The sequence below is a fragment of the Delphinapterus leucas genome, unplaced genomic scaffold (assembly GCF_059928025.1).
Source record: "Delphinapterus leucas isolate spDelLeu-1000000601 "Yukka" unplaced genomic scaffold, BTC_Dleu_Yukka2 spDelLeu_asBTCV2_sq25, whole genome shotgun sequence".
In the NCBI taxonomy this organism is placed as follows: Eukaryota; Metazoa; Chordata; class Mammalia; order Artiodactyla; family Monodontidae; genus Delphinapterus; species Delphinapterus leucas.
Genome location: NW_028322234.1, coordinates 861,545 through 879,401, shown reverse-complemented (window position 1 = coordinate 879,401; position 17,857 = coordinate 861,545). Strand labels below are relative to the sequence as shown.

The window sequence follows — 17,857 nt, the reverse complement described above, 5'->3', positions numbered from 1 at the left end:
TTTTGGGGCAATGCTGCTCACATGTGAGGACTGCCCTCCACCCCATGGCCTGGCTGGGTCGGGGGTCAGCCACTCAGTTCCTGGTGCACTCACCCAAGGAGGAGGCTGACTTCTCCTGCTTGTTGCGGCTCCGGCGGCTGCGGGCCTTGCCCTGTGGCAAGCTCTGTGGCCTTGCTGGGCCTGGGGGCTGCACAGACTCCTGCTCCAGAGGCTGTGCCTTGGCTTCACCTGGCCAATTTTGCCAGGAGCTGCCCTTCTCCTTGTCAGCTTTGGGGCTGCTAGCCCAGCCTGGTCCTGGTCGGGTCCCCTGGCTCCCTTTTCCAGCCTCGGCACAGCTGTCCACTCTGGGAGGCTCTGGGGCCTTGCTTGGCTGCTTGGGGCTGGGGGTCTGGCTCTTGGCACTGGGAGTCTCAAGGCAGGCTGGGGACTGGGGAGCTGGGCTCACCTTGCTCTTCTTGGCCTGACTACCCTGTCTCTTGCCCTTCCGTGGCTTGCCACCTGAGGCCACAGGCTCAGGCAGCTCCTGCTTGCAACAAGGGACCTCCTTTACACTTAGCTCCTCAGAGCTAGGGTTACCTGGCTTGGGTGTCTTGACCCAGATCACCCGGGACAGGTTGGGCACGGTGTTGAGTCTCCTCACTAGCCCATTCTCTGGGATGATACCAGGAGGGGGGCCCCTCACCTCTGTCCATGGTGGGTGGAGACTTCTCATTTCTGCCCATGGTGGGGCTGGCTCGCCTGGAGCATGTAACATATGGTTCTGAGGGGAGCCCAAAGTCAAAGGGGACAGGTCAAGGTTAATGTCAGGCCGTTGCTCTGAGGAGCCATTGAGGTTTGAGGGGGCTAGACTCTGAGGCTCTGGCTCAGCAGCCCCCTCTTTAGTGAAGACACTGCTGTTCATGCTGAGCTCACACACACTGAAGCTGGCGCAGATGGAGTCCTTGACAGTGTTCTTGATCTCCTGTAGACGGCTGCTCAGAAAGCTGTTGACCCGATCCAGCTCCTGATTGGGCCACTCCAAGAGCCTCTCCCTGGTAGGCCTCAGCTCCCGGCTTCCAGAAACACTACGATTTGCCTGCTTTAGAGCTTCTGCTGCCAACTGGGCCTTCTCCTTTTCCTGCCAATACAAGAGGCAGTTTCCGCAGGGCCTTGGCAGCTGCCAGGCACAATGCGACACCTGACATGTCTGCCTCTGGCCCAGCTTTGCCACTAACTGGCTAGAGGCAGGGCCTGGCAATCCTGGCCTGCTCACCCTGCAGTAATGAGGATGAAATGCAATCAGATAGGTACATATCCTGGGGATGGAGGCAGTTATACCCACAGAGGATAGGGTTTTTACATCTTGTTCATCCAGGGCCCCAGGAGCAGTTCTAGGGCCTAAAAAAGCGAAGGCGGCTAGGACTCAAAAGGGATAGGATCTGCCTCCCAGGCATAAGCTTAAACAACTCACTCACTTGCTGAGCCTCAGTGGACTCATCTGCAAAATGGGGACAGTAATTCTGGAGTGAAGACCAACGTGGGGATGCATTAAGGAAGATGGCTGCTACAGAGGCATTCTCTCCAATTCTGCAGGTGGTAGGGGAAAAGAAGCCATGACATCAGGTAGGTCTTTCAAGAAGGAAGATGTGGGGTTGTGAGACTACCATGGTAGAGCAGACTGCTCTGGGTGGCCGGGAATGTGTGTGCCCTCCTGATGTCACATAAGGGAGGCTATTGGAGAGGGCCAAGTTCCCACAGGAAGGCCACTCAGTGCTTAGTTGGCCTCGGGCAATCAAGGCCATGCCTAAAGCATGCCCAGTGGCATACAACAGACAGCTACATGGGGCCCCCACAGCAAGATGTAAAAGCAGCCCCTTTGCCCAGGTGAGGACCAGGAGGCTGAGGAAGGCTGGACCCTGCCATTCAGCATTGACAGAGTCAGATCTGGAGAGCGAAAACATGTCTGTGGGCTGAGTCAGCTCACCCCTCTGCCTAACCTCAAGGCACCAGCAGGCTAAGGAGGCCTTTAGAGGGAGATGGGAGACAGTTGTCAAAAGCCAACGGGGGGCTTCCCTGGTGGCGCAGTGGTTGAGAGTCCGCCTGCCGATGCAGGGGACACGGGTTCGTGTCCTGGTCCGGGAAGATCCCACTTGTCGCGGAGCGGCTGGGCCCGTGAGCCATGGCCGCTGAGCCTGCGCGTCCGGAGCCTGTGCTCCGCAACGGGAGAGGCCACAACAGTGAGAGGCCGCAAAAGGCCGCAAAAAAAAAAAAAAAGCCAACGGGAACAAAGTGGTAGTCGTGTGCTAGGAGCCAGATGATTTCACCTATTTCAGGCTGATTTGGGAATGGAGAGGGAGAAACAGGATGAGTAAAGCGAGAAAAGAGGTCTTGCGGCCACCTCAATGTCAACTTAACAGGTGACCCTGTGCCCCAGGGTCATTTATTCTCTTAAAATACTAGCTCCACAGCTGACTAGGACCACAACTGTGGGACCTTGGACAAATCACTTATTCTCCCTGAACCTTAAAATCTCCATTTGCAAATTTGGGAGAAAAACTGCCAACCTATATACATCAGAGGGTCATTATGAGGACACCTGAGTGGGTGTGTGCCCCTTTCCCTGGGCACTAATAAGGCTGTACCTTGGCAATGTGGCACTCAGGTGAGGAAGAGAAACAGTCTAGAGCAGCTGTGTGCCGTGGAGTTCAATGCTACACAGCTCTGAGGCCATTGGGATGGACAAAGAACTGGAAGGCCCTTCACTCTGCTCCTCCTCTGCACCAGAACAGCTTTGCTTTTATTTGTTAGGAATTGAGGTTCCATGGAAGATTTCAATTGCAGAAAAGAGTTTTGCTGCTCTACAAAAGACTGAAAACTACTGGTATAGAGGGAGTGACGTGGAATCATATATAATTTGGTAGTGAGAGAAGGAGAAAGCACAGAACCACGCATTTTCTGCTATGTACCATGAGCCTGGTACTTCCCCATGCTGTCTCACTTAATCCTCACAACTGCCCTTGCTGTGTCGTTATCCTCAATTTACAGATGAGGAAACTCATCTTTGGAAAGAATAAGGAACTGGCCCTAGATTACATGCTAATTAAGAGACAGAGTTGGGAAAGCTCACCCAGGGGTGATCTTCAGAAGTTCTTATGTTTTTCAATATCCTTTGACAATCATTTTTTGACTTGTGATTCTATGAGGCACTGGGAATTCAGTCATGTGTGAGACAGTCTCTGCTCACTGACTTGAATCTGCCAGGGGAGACGGACATGCAAACAGGCTGTTTAATTCTGAGTGCCAGTGACAAGAGGTACAGGGAAAAAAGCACAGAGTGCTCTGGGAACCCAGACTGGGCCATCAGGAGGTGGTTGCCAGAGAAGGCAGTATCTCACTGAGCACTGAAGGGTGAACAGGATTATCCTGGGAAGTGTGAGACAAGCACTTTCTAGACAAAAGGAAACAGAAAGGCTGGGAAACGGGAACAGGCGAAATATTTAGGGAATGCAAACATTCAGAGGGACAGCTGGAGCACAGATTTCTTCTGGTGGGGGGGAGTGGGCAGGAAGGCGATAGGGGCAGACTGAGAGATGAAGCTGGAAAGCTAAGCAGGGGCTGGATCCTCAAGAGCCCTGCAGGCCATGCTTGAGCCTGGATTTGACCCTAATGGCAATGTTCAGCCACGGAAGGCTTTTTAAGCAGTGGCAGTAGGGTGTGAGCTACTTGGGAGGTAGCACAGCCAGGACTTTTGGTTACGGGTGGGGAGAGAGAATGAAATGAGTCATGAAATCAATATCAACAACCACTACTGCTGCTGCAGCAGCTACACTGACCAAGCGTTCACTCTGCCCAACCTTTCTGTGCATCACTCCATTTTATTCTTGCAAAAGCCTTGAATTAGGTTCTACGGTTATTCTCATTTTATGGAGGAAGAAACTGAGGCTTAGAAGTTAAGTGATTTGCCCAAGGTCATACAGCAAATATGGCAGAGCCAGGTTTCAAACTGGGGTCCAATTCCAAGGCCCGCTGCTCTCCATCACCATGATGTAGTCCTCCCAGATGGCACCTGGGGTTCTGGTTCAGGCAACTGGGTGGATGGTAGTGCCGTTAACTAGACAGACAACGGAGAAGGAAAAGCGGGCTCTTTGGACAAAGATGACACGCTCAGTTTGGTATGTGCTGAGTTTGGGTACCTGCAGGAGGACATGTGTGAGGAGGTGCCCAGCAGCAGGAGATGTCACCATGAAGCGCAGGGAGGAAATAGGTGGACATAATGACCTGGGAGGCAACACTATCTAGATGGCTCTTTCCCAGGGACCTGTCCTCAAGGGGGAGGGCCAGGCAGAGGAAGAGGCGCTCACAAAGGAGACAGGACAGAGGGCAGAGAAGTGAGAAATGTGGAGAATGTGGCCTCCCCATTGCCCTTTCCCCACCCCCACTTGGCTGAAGTTAGAGGAGCCAAAGAAAAGTGTTTGAAAAGGAGAACAAAGTGTGAGATGTTGCCTAGTGGAAAAGAAGATGGAACAGGAGAGAATGATTTGGCAACAAAGAACTCATTGGTGGCTCTGTGGAGCAGTGGAGGTGGAAGACAATTTGCAGTGAGCTGACAATTGCAGAGTAAATGCAGATGACGTTTTTCTGTGAAGAGGAAAGAGACTGGGGTAGTGTGAGGTTGTATGCTCAAAGGACAGTCTTCCTTCAAAAAAGAGAGTACTGGGCACAGTGAACTGCTGACGGGAAACAGCCCAGAGAGGCTGGAGCCACACAGCAGGAAGCTGGTGTTAGACTGAGGAGGCAGGAAGGACTGCACAGGCCTTAGGTAGGAAAAGGGCTAACTCTTCCCTCAAGACAAGGAAGTCTGCAGGTGGGGTGGTAAGACACTGAAAGAGTGCCTGTCCACTTGGCTTTTAATCCTTGTTGAAACAGTAAGTAAGGTTATCTGCCAAAAAATAAGGTGGGGGTGGGGAGAGCCTGGCAGTTGGAGCAGAATGGAGGTCTGACAAAGGGACTGGGGAGAATGGAAGTGACGAGGAGCCAGAAGACTAGAGAGCAGCAAAGTGGGGGCTCAGGCACTTGGGAGACCACTCGGCCTGGGTGCCACAGATAGATTCAATCCAGTGCCTTCCTCAAGGTGTAGAAGGGGAGAGGCAGGCTGGGGTCGAACCCAGGGCTGGTTTTTCTGAGCGGGTGTAAAGGAAGGGCAACGGCGCAAGGAACTAAGGGGACTGGTAGGAGAGTGAATGAATGATGGTCAAGGTAAGGGAAGAAGGACAGGAGACAGTCTTCAGTGGATGAAGAGGAGTGGTGGTGGGAGGTTGCAGATGACACAGCCAAGGGGTTGGTTTCAAAGGAGCAAGGGTTAGGACATGAGAGAGAGAGAGAGTGAGTCATGGTCCAGAAATTGTATGAGGGAGCAAAAGAATACCCAGCTTTACCTGTCTCCCCAGGTGGGTAGTGGGTGGATGGTTCTTGGTGGAAGCTGTGTTTTTGATGGACTGTAGTTAAGTCTGGGAGGTGGAGGAGGGGTACCGGGGAGGAGGTTGATGTATAAACAGATAATGACCATGATCGCTAGTTATAGGATATCAGAACTACCCGCTTCTGTGTTGTATCTTGGCCTCTAGACTGGGCAGGGCAGACAGTAGCTGTGCAGGAAGTTTCTGAACGAGTAGAGAATGATAAAAGGCAGACTAGAGAGACGTGCGAGGTGCAGCCGTAGCACAGCGGAAGATATTACCTGGGGAAGACTGCAAAGAAGGAAACATGTGAATTGGGCTTGGGAGGAGGTTTTCAGAAGGAAAATGAGGGGGCAGACATGAAGGAGAAAGGATATCCAGGCATAGCGATTTATGAAAAGCACACCAGGCCTGGGAACTGTGAAGCGTACTTGCTGGGACCTGACTAGGAACCACTGCCTTGGGAGGCCAGGAAAGGCCAAAGAGACCACTGCTGCCCACTGCACACTTCTGGCCAGGCAATGCTGGCCAGGAGACAGAAAATGCTGACCATTTTCTGAAGGCAGTGGTGGGACCCTTTGGCTTACTACTTCAGGCTGCAGAGATGGGGTCCTGGTTTGTCCTTTGGTTTGGAAAAAGATGGAGAATCATTGCTGCTTTCCAGAGCACCAGGGCTGTTTGACCACCCAGGACCTGGAGCTAGCTAGTTGTCAAACCCATTCTCTTCGGCTGAGCTCCTGAGTGTGGCACTGTGCAGACAAAGCTGAGGGCAGGCAGGCCAAGAGGTAATGAGGTGGCAGGGGTTGAGCCATCAAACTGTGGTGCTTCCCTGGCAGGAGGGTTGCCCAGGAATAGCTCCCCTGGTTCTATCCTCAGCCTTCTGGGAGGAGCTCACTCAGCCCTCAGGCTGGGTCATTCCCATGGCTTCAATTACATCCCCATGCCAGCAACTCCCAGACCCACACCTCCATCTCCACTTGGACGTCTCATGAGAATCTCCGAGTCACCAACTGAATTGTGTCCCAACTGAATTCCCAGTCTTCTGCCAATTCCACCCTTGCTCATTAAAGGTACGCCATCCTGACAGTCACCCTAGCAAACACCTGGGAGATAATCCCAAACTCCATCATCTCCTTGTCCTGCAATCAGATCACCTGCCTCCTCTGAAAAACCCATCTCTCTTGCTCCAGGCCCATTATCAATCATTCCTCCCCTGGTTCTTGGTTCTGCAGCCTGGAGTATTACCCCTCCAGGCTACCTTCCATACTGTCACACCGTAATCTTGGGATGCAGATCTGGCGAGTGCATTCTGTGATTAAAGCCCTCCAGCGACCACCCCACCCCCCTGCAGCTGTAGGATCAAGTCAAAGCCCAAGAGGCCCTTCCTTCACCTCCACTATCTCTCCTACCTCTCTTGGGTTTGAGCTCTGGCTTCACAAAGGTGCTGTGGACGTGCTATTCCTGCTGCCAGGAGGGCCCTCCTGATGAATCTGTACTCACCCCCTACAACTCAGCTCCCAAGGCAGCCTCGTTGTACAGCCATTTCCAGCACGCCCAGGCAGGACGGGGGGTTTCCCTCATCCCAGCACTTGTCACACACTAACGTGCTTGTCCAGTTTTGTGTCAGTCTCTCCACTGGACTGAGTTTCTCCAGGGTGAGAACTTAACTGCATCATATTTTAGCTCCCAGTATTTGCAGAAGTGTTTGCTGAATGAATACCTGACTGAAGCAAGTCCTGGGCTTTGAGGAATCCAGCAAGCGGCTTCTGACGCTATGACTTGTTTTTCCTCCAATCACTGGCCCCCAGGCTCCCTCATCCTGATGCCTCCCAAACTTATTCAGACCTTCCCAGAGCAGAGAGCCGCCAGCACCATTCATGCCCCAAAAGTCCTGGGGGTTGGGGCGAGGGATTCCTCGGGGAGAAGAGGTGGTAGAGCTGGGCTCCCGCCACACCCACCTTCTTTTTCAGTTTGTGCCGGGCCCGCTTGGCGGCCCTGGCGCTGTTGGGGACTTTGGGCTCCGTGCTGTTGATGAATTCCAGCAGCTCATCCACATCTCGGTGGTCCACGGCGGGCTCCCCAGGGATCCCGCCCAGGGCGCCCCCCTTCATGGGCAGCTCCTCTTTCCGCCTGGTCAGCCTTGAGCGGAGCTTCTCTCGGATCTCGGTATAATTCCGACTCGTCGGGGCAGCGGGTGGCTGGGGGAGGGGGAGGTGCTGACGTTACACCCTGGGCCTGTGAAGCCCGTAGCACTCCCACCCGCCGGCACCAAACGTGGTGAGAAGCGAGACAACTGTTCTTTCTACCACAGCCACTAAGGCCAAATGGCTTCACCCTCAGCCAGGCCCGGAGCCAAGGCAGTGGTGGGTGGAAGGAGTGAGCGGTACGCAGCAGTGTTGGGAGCACAGTAACTTGGGAGCCAGGAAAGCAGGTTTGAGCCCAGGCTTTGTCACTCAGAAGCTGTATGACCTTGGGCAGGTTCACTGAGCCTTTGTGAGCCTCAATTTTGTCATCTCTAAAATGAGGATAACAACCGCTAGCTCAAAGGTGACCAGCAATGTAATTACTTTCATTTCTTCTGTCCTCAACTGCTCTCCCTTAGCCAGCAGCCCTTCCCTCTTCACCTTATGAGACTTCTGAACTGCTTTCTCCCCGCCCAGAGACAGCATGTACTCTGCTCTGAGCCTCCTTCCTGGCACCATCTGTGTTCACTACCTGTCCCTCGGCTGGCTCTCACACTGGGGACTGAGAGCCTTTGCTTCCACTCTGCCTTCATCATGCACAAGCCTTCACTTCTCTGTGATTACACACGTATACATACTCATCAGAATCATAGCTTTCCTCTGCCACCTCCTTTCTTTTTGCCTAAGGAACAAAAGCGAATCTTAAGAGAAACCATGAGAAGAGCAAAGGCAGCAAAATGTTGAGAAATCTCTACCTCACCAGTGTGCTGTGAGGATCGAGCGAGTGGACGCTGGTGGGAGGACTCACAGGGTCCAAGCACAATTATTAGCCCCATGAGCAAGGGGGCCTTGGGGAGAGCAGGGTGCTCCTCTGGCTCCCCTCGGCTGGCCACAAGCCCGCTCTGGCCTGGGCGGGGCTCACTCACCGCATTGTGGCCGAAGAACTCACAGTAGCAGCAGTCACAGAACTTCCCATCTCTCTGGTGGGTGGAGGATGAGGTGCAGGAGCTACGCTCTGAGCTGCTGTCCTCTTCCTCGCCCAGCCCCTCGTCTGCCTCGCAGGGCTGGGGTAGCTGGCAGGTCAGGCCACTATGGGTAAACTTGTGCCCCTTGCACCCAGGGTCCCTGCTGACGGGGAAGAAAGACAGGCCCAAAGGTGAGGAAGGGAAGGGCAGGAGCAGGCCACAAGGAGCCCAGGAAGCATCCCCACCATCACCTTCAACTGCTTCATCCCACAAAAGCCAAGGCAGTCAGGCCAAATCAGAACCTCACAAAAACAGGGCAAACACTCTCTCTGTCCCTCAGGGCCCAGCTCAATGGCGCTATTCTGGAAAGGTTCCCTGTGCCTCCTGCCCACGCCTACCATGTGAGCCTCCTGGACTCTGAGGACGCCAGGTATACCTCTATCCTACTATCACGCTTTATAGCAATGGTCTGTTTACCCATCTTTCTTTCAGATCAGATTGTGTATTCCTCAAGAATAGGGACTATGCCGCTTCTATTTTTGGGCCCCAGTGTGTAGCATAACAACCTTGTACACAGTAGGTGCTCAGTAAGTATGTGTCTGAACAGATTAGTGGACTGATGGCTCCCTGGAACATCCAAAGGAGGTCAATGTCCTTTTACTAAGGCCCCTTTTTCCCCATTTTGTTTGTTTTTGGCCATGCCACGCGGCTTGTGGGATCTTAGTTCCCTGACCAGGGGCTGAACCTGGGACCCTGGCAGTGGAAGTGCCGAGTCCTAACCACTGGACCACCAGGGAATTCCCTCTAAGGTCCTTATGATTGAGTCTGAATCACTGGACAGAGCTGCCTTAGCCATGGGGCCTTGAAGTTAAGAAAGCAAATGTGCCTTGTGGGCCACAGACTCTAAGAGCTACTATTTGCGCCAGATACTGTATACAGCATATTATTTCTAACAATCCCCCAAATCCTGCAAAATAGGTGCTGCCATCCCCACATTGCAGTGGAGGAGGCCGAGGCTCAGAGTGCTTCACTGCTTTGCCCAAGGATCAGCTAGGACTCAGTCTGTGTACACAGCTCACGCTCTCTCACTGCACTGCTCTGCCTGAGGATTTCTGGAAGCACCCTGTAATACAGACTGTTTTCCCAGGGTAAGGAAGAGACAGGCCTGCAAGGTCCCAGAATTGGAGCCTGAAGAGTCAGAGCCCTGGGTTGGCCATCAGCAGTAGGAGTGCCCCAGGGCTAGGGCCAAAGGAGGCAGGAGGAAGGGTGGGGCAAGGAGCAGGGGTGGGTCAACAGTCCTACTCAGCCTTGAAGCAGTTACAGAAGACGGACCAACCATCGCCCTTCTGCTTCCCATAAGAATGTGGGAGTAAAATCTTTGTGGGGGGGGGATGAAACAGGAGGGAAAGGGGCAGGGCACAGCCTTTGAAAGAATGACATAGCCCAAGGACATGACGTAAACTGATTAGAATCAAATGGGTCCAAGATGGCACACAAGTTAACTTCCACTAGACCTTGAGCCTCTGTATATGCTTACTGTCATTTAGCAAGCTAAATGACACACCCACAGGCACCATAACAGTTCCAAGATGGACCAAAAGGATCAAAAAGTGGGCTCTGGCCCAATTCCTGGAAATCCCCGCCCCTTCCCAAAAGAGCTGGAACACTCCTCCCACTCATTAGCCTATGAAATTACCCACCCCTATAAAAACTGACAACCCCCATATTCTGGTGCCTTTCTCACCTTCTGAGATGGGAGAAGGTGAGGGAGGTTCCACGGGGAAGGAATCATTATCAAGGTGCTTAGAGGACTTTCCTGGCAGTCCTGTGCTTAAGACCCGAGCTTCCACTACAGGGGGCATGGGTTCAATCCCTAGTCAGGGAATTAAGATCCCACATGCCACCAGGCATGGCCAAAAATCACACACATGTGATTTACAATATAAAAAGATAAATCTATCTTCTCCAAAAAATTGTATCTTTCATATATATATTAATATAAACTTTCTCAGTACTTAAGAGTTACTTCTAGGAATCTATCTTAAGGACAGAACTCCTGACTCAAACATATTTGTGTGCAAGGATGCTTATTACAGCCTAGTCTATAACAGTTAAAAACTAGAAATGCCTAAATATCCAGGAATAGGGGAATGATAAACTATGCTAGAGCTGTACAATTAGACATTATATGGCCACTGAAAAGTTTTCTGAAGAATTTTAACTGGGGAAATGATCATGGTATAATGTTAAAAAGTAAACACACAAAAATATATAGAATGTGGACCTCGTTTTGTTATTTATATATATTATTTATATATAGAAACGTCACGGGACTTCCCTAGTGGTCCAGTAGCTAAGACTCCGCACTCCCAATGCAGGGGGCCTGGGTTCGAATCCTGGTCAGGGAACTAGATCCCACATGCCACAACTAAGAGTTCGCATGCTGCAATTAAAGACCCTGCATGCCACAACTAAAGATCTCGCATGCTGCAACTAAGACTCAGCGAAGCCAAATACATAAATAAATATAAAAAAAAAAAAAGAACATCAAGAAAAAATGTACTGCAGTGTTAAAGTTTAGGTTGCCAGGAATTTTATACATTTCTAAATTTTTCCAAGTTTTTAAATAATAAACACATATTTCTTTTATAATTGAACTATGGAAAAAACATAAACACAGTCTACCCTTTAATTTCTATCCCAAAGGTACCCTTTGCAAAGTTTCCCAAAACTCTTTAAGTTCAAGCTGTCAGGGAGTTTGCTCTTTGCGCCACTCACCTGTGAGTGCTAGTGAGCTGCTGAGAGCTGGGCGGTGGGAGGAGGGGCCCGCTGCAGTGCCCGCTGCAATGCCCACTACAGGGGTGGCTGCAACCCGAGAATGGTGGAGGCATCTTCAGGAGCGGCATGCTAGTGGAGGGAAGGTGGGGGCTCTGACATGGCCCTGGGGTGTGGGGGGCAGCAGCCATGGCAATAGGGCATTCTGAAACCTGGGCAGGGAAAGGTGCTGCCGGGGTGGTAGGCAGCAGGTGCGGGTGGGGTGGTGAGCCAAAAGATCCGGGGTGAGATGGGATCAGCAGCGCTGGCTGGGGGTGGTGGCCGGTGGGGCTGTTAGGTGGAGCAGTGAGGTCTGAGTGCCGGTGGTGCTCCGAGATGGGGAAAACCTCACCTGTGGGCGGATGGGGGAGAGAGGTGTCAGTGGGAGCCCAGATCTTGGGAAGGAAGCCCAATGACTCGTTGCTGCAGCATCCTGCTTACTGTGACCATAGGGAACATGCCTGGGAACAGCCTTTCAGCATGGTGGACTTGTGAGCTTTCGGAAAAGCCCAGCAGTAGCTTGGGCTGGAGAGATTTCTCTTTAGGCAGCAGCTGGACAGTCTGAAGTCCAGGCCTGAGAGAGAAGGCACCAGGAATGCCAGCCCCATGCAAGGCCACAACACCTCTGCTGGCATAAACAGGGGATACATGTTCTGTCTCTCAGTGCCTCTTTAGGACCTGCCTGTCAACAGGCATTCCTCAGGCCCAGGGCAGGATCTACAGAAGCCAGTGGAGCAGCAGGTTGAGGCTCTGCCTCTGGGCCATGTGGACTGAGGCAGCCAGGGTATGCCAGACTCCCGGGTGGCCCCAGATTTCAGAGGACAAGTGGGAAAAGGCTTTGATGACTCTCTCTGGCTTATGCACCAAAATAACTGGAATTATGCATTACTCAACTCACAATTCTGGGGGCAGCACCCCTTTGAAGAATTCAGGTCCTCCATTTAGAAGCAGACAGTAATTCATATTTACACAGTACATCAAAAACCCAAGATTTTTTCTTTGGGTCACTAAGTGTTATCTCAGGGTCTAGAAAAGGCTTACACAGCTGCAAAACTGGCTAATAATCAAGGCAGCTCACACTGCCTATCTCTTGTGGATGGAAGTGCAGTGCTTTTATAAAAGCACCCATCCCCTAGATGGAGAAAAGGAGGCACCCAGGCCCTCTGGGCTGCTGCAGGAGTCAGGTGATCTGATTCCTAATTCCCTAAAGGCCCTTTCAGACTTCACTTTCTGTTCAGCCAGTGCTTACCAGGTCCCCTCTTGGATCCAATGGGAACAGCTATCAGAGCCAGTCCTGGGGAAAGGATTCCCACCAAGACAGTCAAGGGCTAGATTCCCTGCTTGGCTTCCACCAGAACAGCTCCACTTTTACTTATTGGGTTGGCCAAAAGAGTTTGTTCAGGTTTTTCCATAAGATGTTATGGAAAAACCCAAACGAACTTTTCGGCCAGCTCAATATTTTATTTAATATTTGTTTAATAACCGATCTTACTGATCTGTTTGAACAAGCAGTTAGGAAAACAGAGCTCTCTCCACTTATGGGGCCTGGCTGTCTTCCGAGCTTGGAGACTCACCAGGGATGGAAGGAGGACTCCCGAGCGAGCTGCCTGGCATGGCCCCACTGGAGTGCGGGGAGTTCCAGAGGCCCGAGAGCTTATGTGCTGACAGGAACGAGCTGGGATCCCAGTCCCCTGAGTTCCCATGGCAGGAGGACGACGAGGATGAGGACGATGAAGAGGAGGACGAAGAGGAATGAGAGTCACCCCCACAAGACTGAGATTCGCAGGATGTGTGTGACAAGGAGATCTGGGGAAGGGGGAAGAAAAAGGCTCATGGTAAAAGAGGAAACATCAGAGCTAACCCTCTGCTGCCTCAGCTTCCCCAGGGACACCTCCTCCTCCAGACCCCCATGCCATGGCCAAAGCACAGTTCCCACAACTAAAGGTTCAAGGGCAAATGCGGGCCAGGCCTTTGCCAAGAGGGGCTGTGGTGCTCCCAGTGACGTATGTGGATATGATGAGAGAGATTCTGGTAATGGCAGAGACTGCCTGTTAACTGTGGGCCTTTAGGGAGTCCTGAGAGCTGGCAAGGAGAGGAACAGTCTTTAAATTAGGAGTCCTGAAGCTGAACTGATTCTGGGTAAAACAGAGGGGCTGGGGGGAATAAGAAACGAGGAGTCGGACCTCTGTGATTCAGGAGATAGCACTTGGACAGCTTCTAGGCATCTTGGAAGCCTTCTAATGGAGGCATACTGCAGACCCTCAAACTGACCTTTGCCCTCCATATCATATTGGTTGGCTTTTGAGCTGCCAGAGAGCTGAAGGCAGCACAGTCACAGGGAAGGGTCAGGATCTCAATCTACCAGTACATCTGAGCCGGCCCTCACACTGTGCACTGTCCTCAGGGGCTGGTGGGCTGCCTGAAACCTCTCTTTTCTTCCCCCAAATGTGAACCCAAGCTGCTAATGCTGTGTGGATGCAGCCCAGCAGCCTCTTGGCACTTGGGCATAGGTGCTGCCTGAGGAGAGCCACCTGAGAGGACAAGGCAGCAACGGCTCAGCAGCCTGACTTCTTTGGGCAGGCAGCGCTCCTGCATTCAGGGACCCCTTCTCAGCGGTTACCTACCGCCACTGCATGTTCTCGACCTGTCTGCCTTTCATCTTCCTCCATGCTCTTTCGGCAACTCTGGCAGACCCATAGAGGCATCTCGCCTAGGAGATTCTTGACGAGCTTTGGCATGAAGTCAGGGGGCAGCTTCTCACCCTGCAACACCAGTCCATTTTGGGAAGGGCCTTCTTCCCAGCCTTTGCGTTCCCGGTGACACAGCAGGCAGCAAGTCTGCACAGACTGGCTGGAGGTGGGGGGAACCTGTCCAACAGACAGAAACAGGGTTTCCCAGAAGGGGAAGGGCTCTGCTTAGAAATAATATTAACAATACTAATGACATCACTTATTACGTGCCAGGCACTGGGTTAGGCACTTTATTTACCAAATTTTAGTCCTTGTAACAGCTCTGCAAACTAGGTGTTATCATTCTTCTCTTTTTTTTAAAAGAAGAAACAAACTTCAAGAAGTTAAATAAGTTGCCCAAGGTTATAGAGTTAGTGAGTGGTTGAACTAGGATTTGAACCCTAGTGAGGCTGACTCCAAAGCTCATGCTCAAATGCCCTAATGCCCCAATGTCCCCAAATCTTGAAGGTTAATGAGAAGATGGCCCTTCCTTCTCTGGCATGTCTGGGAGACGCCACAAACCTTGGGTGTCTGTGAAGTCTATAGACCAATCCCCACCTGAAAGAAAAAATGTTTCAGTTAATGCAGTTTGGGGGAACATGTAGGGTTCCTGAAGAGCTGCACAATTCCATTAGGATCACAGCAGCATTTTGGAGGAACCAAAGAGTTATCAACTCAGTTGAAAACTGAGTTGGAGGGTAGGGCAAACCCTGGTGCTTCTGAGAGGCAGTGAGGTATGGTGAAAAAACCCTGGGCTTCGGGGGTCAGACTGACACACATTCTAATCCTTCCCTGACCACAAATTAGCTGGGTGACCTTGAGCAAGTTATTGAACTTCCTGAGCTCTGATTTCCTACCTACCTTGCAGAGTTGTTGTGAGGGTTCGTGCCTAGATAGGGAAAGTGCCTAGCCCTGTGCGTGCCGATAGCATGGTCCCAGTACACGGTAATTATTATTTGGATTTTGTTTTTCCCTTCTAGGACAAACTTCACCTAGAAATATAAGTCTATAGGTTTTCTGTCACATTGAGGGGTACTGACTGGGAGACTGATTGTGTCTAATGACCCCAATTAATGGCTTTCCTATATTCTGCAACTTTGTACTATAGTCCGTTCTCACTCTGACAGTCATGTCACTTTCTTCAGCCAACGGGATGTTAGCAAATATGCTGCCAGCATAAGCTTGAAAAGTGTGTATGCATTTCTACTTGCCTCCTTGCATGGCTGGGCTTGCTCGCTCTCGCACCCGTCATGCCATGTAAGCATGACCAGGCTAGCTGCTGGAGGGATGTGAGAGACATGTGGGGAAAACTGAGTCTTCCCAGCTGATTGGCCAGCAGATCAGATACACGAGTGAGCACAGCTGAGATCAGCCAAGTAGGCCGCGATCAGCAGAAACACCCAGTCAACCCAGAGACTCATGACAAATAATAAATAGTATTGTTTTAAGCCACTAAGCTTTGGGGTGGTTTGTTACACACAGTAGTTAGCTGATATACCTTCCAAACTTACCCACCACTAGGTAACAGGTATTTGCAGAGGCCTAAGCAAAGGAATTAATAAGAGTATTATTTTCATCCTACCAATAAAATAAATGGCATCATCTTTTTCGAATAAAATCACCTTCTCACAATAAGTTGGCATCAGGGTATCCTTAAATCTGTAATGTTACAATTACACTGACTTGGGTCCCTGGTTTCTAGAAAAAGAAAGGAATCAAACAGTAGTACCAGGAGCATACTGAAACATTTACGGAAGTACAAGGACCTTGGAAAAGAGTACCAGAGAGAGAGAGAAAGGAAGGAATCTTACATATGGAACTCATGTGAGATGCTGCCTAAACAGTCTGTGCCAAGGGGACATTTCAGTGAGCAAGTCGGCTGCTTAATGGCAATTGCAAAAGAATATAGGCTTCTAGAACCCATTGGTGATGAGTATCTCATGGAAAGAGTGGAAGGCTGATGGAGAAGGATGGTGTTCAGATAAGTTATGGCAAGGGAAGCCTTTCCATAGCTACAAAATGCCACAGTAACTCCAGGAGGAGGAGATGAGGTCAAGGCCCAAGTCCCTTTCCCTGTGAGAAATAGAAAAGTAACCATATTTTTAAGGCAAACACCAGGACGTGTAATTTTACTACAATGGAGTTTCATTTCATTTCAGTGTTAGGTTCTATAGTTATTACATAAGATGAAAATCTTGTATGAGTAAAATTATTCTCGAAATTTTTTATATGGCCTGTAAGGTACAGTATATATGGTTTTGTAAGTACAACCAAGAATTCAAATGTATAATGTAAATGACAAGGTGTAATAAGTGATTTTTTCTGTTTTCTTTTAAAAGTGAAAACAGAATTCTTATAAATTAAATATGTAATCAATGTGACTGTACTTAGTGCCAAAGTATTTGTGGGACGTGCTGGGGTGTAGTAGAAACAACACTCACTTTGGCATTAATCCTGGGCCTCCATCACTTACCAGCTGTATAATGCTGGGCAAGTTCTACTTATTCTACGTCTCTCCATCTATAAAATGGGATTAAGTCCTGACTTGCAGAGTTGGCTGTGAGCATTGTGATAAAGCACCTAGTGCCAGGCATATATGTTGTTCAACATATGGCACTAATTATGAACATGATGGGGGCAATGGGAAACTATTTAAAATCAGGATTACGATTGAAAATATAGAATATACAATCACTGTATTTTAAGAGAATGCAAGAGTCTCTCACATGCGATGAACTGAAGGTGATTTTTAGGCATCTTAATCTGTCCTCACTCCATGAAGTCATTCCTTAACTTCCCCAAATACTCCCTGTACTCTTATGTCATGCCTTTGCTAAAGAGGATCCTCTGCCTAAAACCCCCTTCCTCCCCACATTTACCACTAAGTAGAAGGGCAAGGCTTAAATAAGGCCCAGCTTAGATCCAATCTCACCCAAGCTTTCCTAGAGATTCCCTCTTATAATTCACCTCTCCTTCCCATATCCCCACAGCACATTGTGCCTTTGTTACAACATCTGTGCCTTCCACTTAACTTATTTATCTGTCCCTTCTACTGGATTGTGCTCTTAGAAGGCAAGTACCAGATCTGATTCTTGTCTGGATCCCTCACAGTACAGCACAGGGCACAGGCTCAGCTCGGCACATAGTGGCTAAATCAGATTTGTTAAGTGTCCCCATGGCAATACAGCTGGCAGGCAGTTTGGTGAGACATTGCTTGAAATTACTGTTTCCCACAGAAAAAGGCCATCTCCCCACCCTGGACCTCCACCCAAATGGTTACAATCTCAAGTGTGGAAGAGTGGAAGATTGCATTCCTTGGGGATTACAATGAGATTCCACATTCATGGAAATAACATGACTTTCCCTAGAGCCAAAATGGTACACATGATAAATAAGAATAGCCATCAATGGAAGTGAATTTACAGGGCAGGCTGTCTTTCTGGTTAAAGGAAGAAACACAGGGCCTGGAAAGCTAATTAAGTACAATCTGAAGCAGGGATATACCACCTACATTGCATAAGGTTGCCCAGAGGATTAAGTGACATTAGAGATGCAAAGCACTTAGCTCAAGGGATCCATACAGGAGGTATTCAATCTATTATCTATGCCCCTTGGCTGGTCTGTTCTTAATAAGTCTACACTGGAAACTAGCTTATCCACTGTCTTGAGTTTGGTATACTAGATTCTTTCTTTCTAGGCCCAGGTAGTTCTGGGGGCCACCCTCAGAGCTG

The 17,857-nt window shown here is 50.2% G+C and overlaps 1 protein-coding gene across 18 annotated transcripts in view; it reads right to left on the bottom strand.

Moving 5' to 3' along the window:
- Window positions 1-17,857, bottom strand: part of LOC149744000 (protein FAM193B) — a 31,508-nt gene that overhangs the window by 3,274 nt on the left and 10,377 nt on the right. For 6 of the 18 annotated variants that reach the window (XM_089905073.1, XM_089905076.1, XM_089905078.1 and 3 more), the window contains 6 exons: window positions 14,159-14,264; window positions 12,972-13,203; window positions 11,362-11,749; window positions 8,545-8,746; window positions 7,394-7,633; window positions 94-1,117 (listed from right to left, as the gene is read on the bottom strand). In XM_089905073.1, the coding sequence (XP_089761199.1) occupies window positions 94-1,117; window positions 7,394-7,633; window positions 8,545-8,746; window positions 11,362-11,749; window positions 12,972-13,203; window positions 14,159-14,264 (2,192 nt within the window). Of the gene's footprint in view, window positions 1-93; window positions 1,118-7,393; window positions 7,634-8,544; window positions 8,747-11,361; window positions 11,750-11,869; window positions 11,972-12,971; window positions 13,204-14,021; window positions 14,265-14,648; window positions 14,685-17,857 lie in introns of those variants that run through there. The other 12 variants (XM_089905086.1, XM_089905081.1, XM_089905083.1 and 9 more) reach the window with 8 other exon arrangements.